The sequence below is a fragment of the Leucopleurus acutus genome, assembly GCF_964270905.1.
Source record: "Leucopleurus acutus genome assembly, chromosome: 2".
Classification (NCBI taxonomy): Eukaryota; Metazoa; Chordata; class Mammalia; order Artiodactyla; family Delphinidae; genus Leucopleurus; species Leucopleurus acutus.
The window spans coordinates 161,546,508-161,557,460 of record NC_139143.1 but is presented as its reverse complement, the minus strand read 5'-3'; the positions used below and the strand labels follow the sequence as shown (position 1 = coordinate 161,557,460).

At 52.4% G+C, this 10,953-nt stretch overlaps 1 protein-coding gene across 2 annotated transcripts; it reads right to left on the bottom strand.

The window, feature by feature from the left end:
* Window positions 1–8,700: 8,700 nt before the first annotated feature.
* HPCAL4 (hippocalcin like 4) lies at window positions 8,701–10,716 on the bottom strand (the record flags this gene model as incomplete). Of its 2 annotated transcripts, XM_082856618.1 has the most annotated exons (3): window positions 8,701–8,898; window positions 10,235–10,450; window positions 10,555–10,716. In XM_082856618.1, 3 exons carry the CDS (start codon window positions 10,714–10,716, stop codon window positions 8,701–8,703), a joined length of 576 nt encoding a protein of 191 aa, XP_082712744.1. The 2 variants fall into 2 exon arrangements, with proteins under 2 accessions (XP_082712744.1, XP_082712745.1); XM_082856619.1 differs by lacking the exon at window positions 10,235–10,450.
* Window positions 10,717–10,953: the final 237 nt, after the last annotated feature.

Sequence of the window (10,953 nt, the reverse complement as noted above, 5' to 3'; positions counted from 1 at the left end):
GCTCGGCTCTGATCTGGCCCAGCCGGAGCAGGCGGCTGCGGAGAGCGGAGCCGGCGGGTCTGGGCTGCGGGAGGGAGGCGCGTCCCAGGCGTGAGAAGGGGGCGGGCAGCGGTGGAGAGTGCGCGTGCGGGCCGGCCGGAGGGCGGGATGGGGGGGGGGGCCTCTGGGGTGCTCAGCTCGCCCTGTCGGCAGCCGGTGCGTTGCTGCTGTTGCTGGTGGATGTGTATTTCAGGACAGCTGCGCTTTCCTTCCCCGACCGCTCCACGCCCGAAATGGTGGGGGGGCGGTTGGACCCTCGGGCTCGCAGGAGGAGGGGGCCTAAGCCGGGCCTGCGGGCTGCTGCGGGTTCGGGATTAAGGGGATAGTGTTCTTCGATGAGCTATTCGGCACCGAGAGAAGGGGAGACCTGCCGACTTTTTCCCCCGGGGTGGTGATCCACAAAGGAAAAAATGCAAAGCTAGCCGCCCCCACAAAACAAAGCTAGCCCCCGTCTTTCCCCTCTGATGCCAGGACAGTGGGACCCTGAGCGGCGTCCTCTTCCCTCAAACCCTAGTCCATTCCGCAGAGGGGGAGGAGGTGGTGGATGGACAGCTCCATCCACGAGCAGGAGCCTGCTCCTAGCTGGGGGCACAGCGGAGGGCCCAGCCGGGAAGCTCTTCCCCACCAAGGCGGAGGGGCCCTTGAAGTCGGTGGCGAGACCAGGCTCCCCTTGGCCTGGCCGGGGACCCAGACCAGAGAGACTCCCGGGGACCCCGGTTCCTGCTAGCCCCTTGATGGCCAGCAGGGGGCGCACACTCCCAGGTACCACCTGCTGAGCTTGGTTAGTTATACGCCATGAAGTGGCTGGATTGAAAGAGGATAGAAAAGGAGCCTAGGAACCCAAGAGTCTTGGACCAACATCCTGGAGTTCTAGGGCATTGCCCTCCTTGGTGCAGACCCCGAGGTGCAGACATTAATGCCCCTCATTCCAAGGCACAGGCTAGGAAGCAGACAAGGGGCATCTCTGTGTGTGTCTAGAAGTGTGCAAAGGTGGCTGGGAGCAGCAGGAGAAAATACTGGCTTAGCCTGGTGGACGTCTGACTGGGATGGGGTACAGAATGGAGGGGTCTGCCCAGCCTCCATCATGACCTGGGAGGAACCAACCAAACCTTGCATGGGAGAAAAGGAGAAATAATCATAACAGAAAGTTTTAGGATTGGGGGAAGTATGTTTAGACTTGTCCTTCTCCAGGCTTGGTAGATTGTTTCCACAGATGGCCTCAAACTCTCTCCCATCCTGCTTGCTCTTTGGCAATGTGACTTGGACACTTCTCCCATCCAGAGGCGGAGCTGAATCTGAGTTGACCCAGCGTCTTGCTTTGACTAATAGAATGCTGTAGAAGTGATGCTGTGTGATTTCTAAGCTTAAGCCTTAAGAGACTTTGCAGCTTCCATTTTTGCCCTCTTGAGAGCCAGCTACTATGTAAAGGAGTCTGGAAAGGCCACATGGAGAGGCAGAGAGGCCCTGGAGGATAAGAAGCCAGTGGAGAAAGGTGGTTTCCCAGGCAACTGTCAGCATCACTTGCCAGACATATGAGTGAGGTCATCTTACTGCTCCAGCCCCAGCCCAGCTCCTAGTGCGGTGCAGCAGGAGGAGTGACCACAGACAGCACATAAAGTAGCAAAACCTCCCCGCTGAGCCCAGGCAACCCAAAGAATTATGAAAAATGATACGTTTTTATCGTTTTAAGCATTACATTTTGGGGTGGCTTGTTACACAGCTGTAAATAATGAAACTCTAGGAAGGGGTCAATTATTCTCAGATGCCTCATGGAGGAGGAGGAGGAGGAGGTCACCAGGGAGAATGTATAGAGTTATTTGGATGGCAGTGAGCACCTGACCCAAAGGTGAACCATCCCCATGTTGTCCAGTGACCTTTGACCTGGGTAGTAGCCTGGGTTGAAAAGATGATCTGTGCCAAAGATTCCTCTTTCTCAGGAATTTAGAATTGGGAAACAGGGGCTGGATAGTCAACTGTAAGAACAGAAGCCAAGGATGCTGCGAAATACAGTTGGCTTCCAAGAGGCCTGGATGGGCCTTAGCCAGCTGCAGTTACGTGCAACATAAATCTAAGAGGGAGCAGAAACTCTGTGAGCAGAATGAGCCCATCAGCATAAAGATGGAAAAGGGTTTCTGCAGAGGGCAGCAGAGACCCCATGAAAGAGAAACCGTGCTGCCCTGAGAGGGAGCTGCTTCTGGTCCTGATAGCTTCCCAAGTCCTAGCTGAAGCCTGGCTATAATGCCCATCTCTAAATTTCCATGAGATTCTCCACATTGCTTCAACAAATGCCCCTCAGAAAGGTGGTGGCTATTGGATTTGCTTGACTAGCAACTTTTCCCACCCTCTCCTCCTAGTAACAGGCCCTGCCTCCCTGGTCACAGGAATAGGCATGCGATGCTGCCCAGTCATATAACTCTATTTCCCTGGACACAGTGATTGAGCCACAACGGGGATGCGACCTCAGCTGCACCGGACTCTTGTACAGGGATGCTGGGAGATTTGGGCTCTGTCTTCTCTGGGGTTATTAATCTGGGACAATGTGTGCTGATACCCATCTTTCCCTGTGGCAGGAGAAGCCCATCTGAAGAGGACTCAGGATCCCCGCACCCGAACTGCTCCCCCTGTGGGCTGGTGTTCAGCAAGACCAGGGGTGGAAGCCACCTCCTCCATGAAGCCTCCCTTCATCCTTTACCTGTTCCCCTCCCCTTCTCCTCCCCTACCTCCTGGCCCCCCCAGGCAAGACCCTCCCCTCCTCTGATGCCCAGAGCTCAAGGTTTGTTACCTCCCTTTTCACATCTAGATTTGGATTCCCTCCCATGGATGAGGAAGCACTATAAGCAGTGGCCTTGAAGTTAGGAGACCTGAGTTCAGGTCGCAGCCTTACCATCCATTCTCTGAGCCTTCATTTCCTGTCTTTTTTTTCTTTTTTATTAACAGAGACTTAAATGTGTGTTCAGCTCAGCTGACAGGGAATCACATGGGAAGCTCTTTGGTTACTATGATGGACTGTGTACACATGAGGGGCCAATTGTTTGAGGTCTGGGAGGGCTTCACAGAGGAGGAGATCATTGAGACAGGGGTACGGGTGGCCCAGGGAGGGGCACTGGCTTGCGCACAGGCACAGAGGCCTAAGAGATCCCTTAGGGAAACAGAGGGCAATTCAGGGTGACTCAAGTGCAGGAGGGGGAGGTGGGGCTTAGAGCAGACTTCTGAGGTCAGCAGGGGACAGATCATGCAGGGCTGTGAGGGACTTCGAAGGGGCTTATTACACTGAGGGAAAAAGAGGGGCGTTGGAGAGTTGACATAGTCAGATGGTGCTTTAGGAAGATCACTCTGGTTCCTTAAGGGCAGACGGTCCAGAGGGCAAACTTGAAAGCGGAAGCTGGACTGACCTGTGACCTCAAGACAGGCAGGAACTAGACTGCCTTTCCCCTCAGTGTAGTTTCAGCTGCAAGTAGCAGGCACCCCCCCCACCCCCCACCCCAAGCCGCACCAGTTCTCAGGCTTCTGAGTCACCTCCTTAGGTTCATGGTTGCCCTGAGGCCAGGTCAGCCTTACTCCTCTGTCCTAATTGCTTCCTGTCAAGGGAGCTGGCCCCCTCCAAGCGTCCTTGAGAAAACCCTTGCAAAAGTAATTGAGCGTTTCAGGAGGAAGCAGGCACCTCCAGCTGCCACTGCACCTGCCCCCCACCCCCACCCGACCCCCCCACCCCCACCCCGCCTCATGCCCTGCCCCGCCCCGGACTCCCTGCAGAGAACAGCTCTTCTCTGGCTTTAGGGGGGACGCTCTGAGAAAAACACTTCACCACTATTTCCCATCCTCACAGCACCACATTTGGGTCAGTGTAGGGTCTCAGGGCTCTGGGCTCTTGTGGATGGTGGAAGTGTCTGCAGCACACAATACCCTTGACCAGGGCAGATAGAGGCTGAGATCCAGGCTGGCTGCCACTTGCCAAGCTGTGCATCGTGGCATGACAAGGCTGTATTTGTTAAGAAAAGGGGTGTATTTTTCTCATTAGCCCAAAGGTGTCATCCATTGGCCAAGCTGAATGCTTATGGCGCTGTTACACTCAAAGGGGCACCTTTTCCTAATTCGTGCAAAGAGCCCCAGATGGACTACTGGTAATCCTGGCTCTCAGCCTCTCTCCCCGCTGCCCACTATCCACTCATTTGGGCTCTCACCATGCCTTCCACTGGACACAAGGAGAAACTGAGTCCAAGGTCTCCTGCCACTAGCTCCCTTATGGGGGAACTGCTCTGCCCACAGACCCCGCAAATCAGTTCTGGTCTGGCCATCGATGAATGGACCACGGGCTCCTACCAAAAGCTAATCAGATTCTTTCTCTTGAGAACTGGATTAAGAGACACAGAAGGGAATTGTCAGTCGCTGGTGAGTCTGGATACAGAGTTGGAGATGCAGCCACTTTGTGCTGGGAAACCATGGATGTCTGAAGAGAAATTAAGAAGAGAGCATAGATGTGAATGCTGCCAAAGGGATGACCTGAGTTCAGGTCGCAGCCTTACCATCCATTCTCTGAGCCTTCATTTCCTGTCTTTTCCACAGGCCCAGAGACGAGAGGACAGAGGCCCCATTGACAGTCCCAGTTCTCCTGAGGCCCAGACATTCTTGAATTTCCATCTCTAGGGTCCCTTGTAATATGCTCACCCCTTTCTTTGAACTAGCTCGTGTGGGTCTCTGTTCCACGTAACCTAGAACAAGGACCTCAGCCCCAAGGAGGATGCTGAGGTTTCCCTTCACCCCAGCCCTATCTCAGCTTAGGGAAGAGAAGGAGCTCTCGGTACGGTCACACCTTTTATTCACTGTCAGTGAAAAAAAAAAAAAAATACACCACACAGCACAGGGTTGAACACTGAGGACATTCACTGCAGGCACAGCCTGGAGCAGCACATCTGAAGGGGACAGGGGGCCACGCTGGAGAATGAGTTGGGAGGCCCCCCTTCTGCCACCCAGCCCCCCTTGCTTCTCCAGGCCTCCACCCTCCTGCAGCCTCCACCAAAGCAGGAAGGGCCATACACCCTGGAGGTCCAGTCCTGCCCCCAACACTCTGGCAAAGGTAAAAGAAAACGCTGAAAAGTTCAGGAAAAAAATTCCATATTTTTCTGAGACTTTTCAATTGCATATTTGAATTATTTTTTTTTTCAAAACGGATGAATAAAATATGTAAGAAATGTATTCATGCCCCCACAGTGATCTCTAAAGTCAGCACAAAGCCTCACCCAGGGTGGATCTTCAGGAAATATTTGTTGCTTTAGTAAATTTTTGTGTAAAAATATTTAGTGTCAGCTTTCTACCCTGCCCAGCTTCTTCTCTTCTTCTCTCTCTTTCCCTTCTCTCCCCTCTCCTTCTCTCTCTTTGCAGCAGGATGAATTTCTACCTCTAGGGACTCTGCCATTATCAGGAAAAGATTCAGTGCCTTTGCTTATGGGCTTCCTGTTTCTTAACTTTTGATTTAAACGTAAGTCATATAATCTTGAGTACAGCTCAGACTAGAGTGGCCATCTGAAGTTGCCCTTGGTGGTGACTTTTAGAGATAAGAAATAAGGGCCCCCCTTCAATTAGCCCAAAAGGATGAATAAAGACAGAATACAGTTAGAAGGCAGATTTGGGGACCTTGTAATTCACAGAGTTGCTGCAAGAAGATACAGAACTTCAAAAGAAAGTTTGGATATTTCAGCATTTTAACTGTCTGTATATTTTTGTGTCTAGGCGAGTCATATTTCAGTCTCTGCTAACCCTGTGCTCTGTGGCAAGTCCCTCTTAGCTGGGGCAGGGATCGGAGGCCTGCCTCTCTTCTCAAGGCAGGGCCGGTGCTCTACCACAGAAATTCCTAAGCACACAGTTCCTGGGGACATCCAGGAGCAAGTGGGAGCAAGGTCTGGCCTGCCTGTGGCCCTTCCCATCAGCAAGATGGTGGTCCCAGCTCCCAGCCTGGCATTATGTGTTCACACTGCTGAGATGTCTGAGACTCTTTGGCCTGACCATCAAATATCACCCATGGGTATATGTCCAGAAGCTTGGAGTGATCAAACATGCCGTCCTGGGTAGGACTTGCCCACCACCTAGGAAAAAACAAAACAGTTCTCTCAGGGAGGAAGATAATAAAGACAGTGAAAGATGCTTTCCGGGTTGAGTCAGAGGTCTCCTAGGACAGCACTGACCTGTTAGCAGAGCTGCCCAGAAATAGAAAATAAGATGCTTGAAAATGTGGGGACTTCAATCAAGCTCCTATTTCTTTATGGAAGACCACAGCCTCAGAAACTTCTTAGCAGGAAGCTTGTAAAAGACCAAAACCAACTTAGCTTGTCCTACAGTCAATCTCTGTGCAACTCAGAGTCAGAGGAATGAGCAGGGAAGACGCTCTGAAGGGAAGAAACCCCTGTAGAGCCCTGGGTTCAAGTCTCGGCACTGTGCCACCGCCTGACTGTGATCTTGCACAGGGAACTTCTACTCTGTGCCTCAGCTTCCACATCTGGAGAAATGGAATGAAAATTCCTATTTCCCTAGGCTGTGAGGATAGAATGAGAGGGGTCAGTGCAAGCCTTCGAAAGCCATGAAGTTCTGTGTGATTGTGAGTTAGGTTAGAGTCAACGTTGGGGGGACAGGAACCCCACTTTATAAAAGCCTTCTATTGGAAGTCTCAGCTGAGCTGGGCTGTTGAGTCCCTATGTACCTCTGGTGTTGACTGACAGCACAAGACACACTTAATGGCCAGCTCCTGAGAGCAATGAAACATCCCTTGAGACATTACTGGATAAAAACTTGCTGCTTACTGCCCAAGGATGTGAATTCCCCAGTCTTACCATGTGGCTGGTCATTGGCAGGATAAAAAGAGGGTGGCAACCCAGTGGACTTGCCACCCCTAAGGGCAGCAAGAAGGAAAGTCTAATAGAATTTGAGACCACAGGTCAGCATCCCCTAGAGTTTCCACCTGCAGAGAGGGAGGACAGGTGAGCACTCAAAAGTAAGAGGTATGCTGCATCTCTTTCCTGAAGATACAACCCCACGCCCCCCAACCCAGCAATCATTCCCAGCTTCCACCCTGGGCTGACAGCACCTGTGTACTAGACTATTTTCACCAGCAGTTCAAGAGAAAATCCACTGTCACTGCACTTTGAAGTTAATTTCTGATTACAAGCACAGGAGAAAGTAAAGTGAAAGACTTGATGAAGAAGCAAGATTAATTTTCTGGCAATCAAAGCATGCAGCTGTATAGCTCATGGATCCAAAATTGGAAAGCAGACATTGGAAAGCAAAGCCAGTGCACTTGGAAGATGATGAACTACCTGGTGGACTTAGGATTGGGGGTTAGAAAAAGCCTTTCAATGGAGCATGCCCAGCACATTTTTAGGCATTTGGTCCATACATGCAGCCTGGCAGCCAAAACAGCGGCCGGCTGGTCCTCGTCTTCTAGCTCCGTCTGCTTCTGTAGCGGTGAAAGAACAAGCCCATTCTTAAACTAGACCAAATCCAGATGTGGGAACTACACTTGTCTCACTCTTGGCAAACCTTGTGTTCTCTGTTTCTGAAGTCAGCACCTAACCAGAATGAGTGCACAGCAGAGACGTGCTCACTGAATTGAAAAAGATCATTAAAAAGGAAGCAGCAGAAACTGCTGACTGTGACAGCTCAGGACTTAGCCTGATAAGAAAAACTGTCATCTGGTAAGTTGGGTGATATTGTCTCTCTTTTCTCTCAGTTCTTTTTTCCCCCTGAAAATTAGCATTTTCTGTATTCATTTAATCATTTTACAAGAAACCAAGTAATATAAAGTATGTTTTAATATCCTCAACTAATAAAGTGATTTTAGCTCTTTTAAAGGGTCCTAAAAATATAGGTATTACATAAATTTCAATTTTTCTTAAAATTCCCTGACATGGTTCCTAGACTTCCAAACACTTTTCATTTCATCCTTCTGCAGCTCTGTGTGGAGCTGAGCAGAAAGATTTAATAGTTCCTCTCAAACTAACCAGCCTCACCGCACCCTCTGCTCACCTGTGCTCAACATCCCTGTCTGAGACCCTGACCACTAACTACCCTACGAGCTGCCGGAGGGCACAGAATGAGTCTTGTAAACTACCATAGCCTTAGCACCTAGAGGTGCCTGGCGCTGAACAGGTGCTCAATAAATGTTAGCTGAAGAAAGGACTGAATGAACACTCCAAAGGCTGGGGCCAGAGGGGCCAGGTAGAGTCGTGGGGGCAGGACACAGACCACCTTTAAGGGATCTGGGTCCTCAGCAAAGGACAGACCCAATTTGGCCCTTTAACCGGGGTCTGTGGGACCACATCCTATAAAGCACAATCCCAGGAAGAACAGAATTTCAAAGCAGAACCCAGCCCCCCTCCTTCACCCTGCACCTTGATGCAAAAACCAACTCCCCTATGCCCAGTGGATGTTGATTCTGGGCCAAGACTGGGGCTGGGGCTAGACCACAGGATACCTGAGGATCTGTCTCTATTCCAGAGTTAGGTGGTCCCTCAAGGATCTTGATTGAGGGGAGCAAGGACTTGGGCAGAGGGGTGGGTGGGCCAGAGAGTGAGGCTGGAGTCCCCCTCCCCCTGGGGAAGGGCCAACCAGAGGTCACCGGGTTGGGAGGTGGCCACGCCCCTCCTGGCCAGGGGCCCTGCCCCTCACCAGCCTCTACTTCTGCATGTCACACTGCAGCAGCAGCACAATAGACGGGTCACTCTTGGCCGCCTCCTTGAACTCCTCCAGTGTAATCTGGTCGTCCTTATCCTGGTCCATCTTCTTGAAGATCTTGTCCACACGCTGCTGGGGCGTGAGCCCGTCCTGGTTCATGCGCATCATGATCACGGTGCCCACCATCTTGTAGATAGCCTGGTGGGGCAAGGAGGGAGGTGTGAACACTCACAGTGGGAAGGGAGGATGGGGGGTGAATGAAAGGGCCTGGGGGTGGGCATGGAGAACACTGGGAGATGTGAGGATACTGGAAGGTGACAAATGGTCATTGAGACTGGAGGTTTAATGAGCATCTCACACCAAACACGTCTACTACCCAACTCTTCACCTCCAACCTGCTCGGGCCCCAGCATGCCCTGTCTCAGTGAACAGCAAATTCATTCTTCTAGATGTTCAGACCAAAAACCTTGATGCCATTCTCGACTCTCCTTTTCTCACACCCATATCCAATGTTTCAGCAAATCTTGTCAGCCTTAATTTTGTAATCGGTCCAATAACCAGCCACTGCCTGCTACCTCCACTGCTCCGTGGTTGTTGCCTCCATCCCCTCCTGACCGGCCTGCAGTGGAAGTCTCCAAACTGGTCTCCCTACTTCTGCTGCCCTCCCACCCCCTATTCCACACAGAGAATGGAGAGAGCCCTTAAGGGCCTCCCATCTCACTCAGAAGAAAGTCAAGTCTCTACCCCAGACTATGATGCTAAGAGATGGACTCCTGGCTACCTATCTGACCCCCTTCCTACCACTCTCCCCTTGCTGACTTCCCTCCCACCACCCTGGCCTCCTGGCCACTCCTTGAACACTGAAAACACAGTCTAACCTCAGGGTCTTTGCATTTATTGTTTCCCATGCACAGATCACTCTTCCCCCAGACACCTACATGGTTAGCTCCCTCACCTTATCCAGGTCGCTGCTCACCTTTCACCTTACACAAAGTTGCTTTTCCTCCATCGCTCTCTCCCCTCACTTTGCTTTACTTACCTTCTTCATAACACTTACTGCCTGACACAGCACAAGTTTTGTTGTCGTTAAATTTTCTCACTAGAAGGAATGTCCCATGAAACCAAGAACTTTGAACAGTGCCTGGCACGTGGCAGGCACTGCGTATACATTTGTTGAAATAATAATGAGTTAAGAACTTAGACTCTGGAGTCAGACTCCTTCGACTGGAATCATGAACCGCCATTTGATTCATCTCCTCATCTGTAAAATGGGATTTCTAACAGTACCTACCCCCTGGAGTTGTTGGGTAAAGCACTATAGCACAAGACCTGCCCCACACTGAGCACCCAACCAATGCTACCCACTGGATCCTGGGAGGAGGGAGGAGGGGAGTGGTGGGGTGTCCCAAGGTGGCTCCCGAGGCCTGAGTGGAGGGTGGCTGGAGAGGGCGGTGCCAGAGAAGGGCCCCCGCAGCGAAGACAGGTAGCACGTCACCCCAGCACACCCCGGTCTCTGGGATCCGCCCCAGCGCACCTCGATGATCTCCAGCATCTCGAGGCGCGTGATGCGCCCGTCACCGTCCAGGTCGTACATCTCAAAGGCCCAGTTGAGTTTCTGCTCGAAGGTGCCGCGGGAGGTGACCGAAAGGGCGCAGATGAACTCCCGGAAGTCGATGGTGCCGTCGCCGTTCTTGTCGAAGGTGCGGAAAGCGTGCTGTGCAAACTTGGAGGCGTCGCCGTAGGGGAAGAACTGAGGCGGGGACACTGGAGTTGCGGCACTGCAACAGCCCCGCAGAGTGCCTGGCCCCGCCCCCGCCCTCCGGCCCGCCCCCCGGGGTGCCTGGCTCCGCCTACCTTGATGTAGAGCTGCTGGAACTCCTCCAGGTTGAGGATGCCACTGGGGCAGTCCCTCAGGAAGCCCTTGTACCACTGCTTCAGCTCCTGCTCACTGAACTCGGTGTTTTGAACCAGGTCGTCCAGCACCTCTGGGGCCAGCTTGCTGTTGGTCTTCCCCATGGCAGGGCCTGAGGGGACAGGGAGCTCCCTCAGTTTGGCCCAGGGCAAGGCCCTCACCTCAGCAGCCTTCCCCCAGGTCTCTGTAGGACAAGGCTCCCTTTCTCCACCACAGCGCCCTCCCATAACAAACTCCACATCCCCACAGCCAGGACCCCTCCTTCCATAGCAGGGTGGGTCCCCCTCCTCTCACCACCACCCTGGACAACCCGCAACTCCTACAGCTGGGCTGTGTCCTTT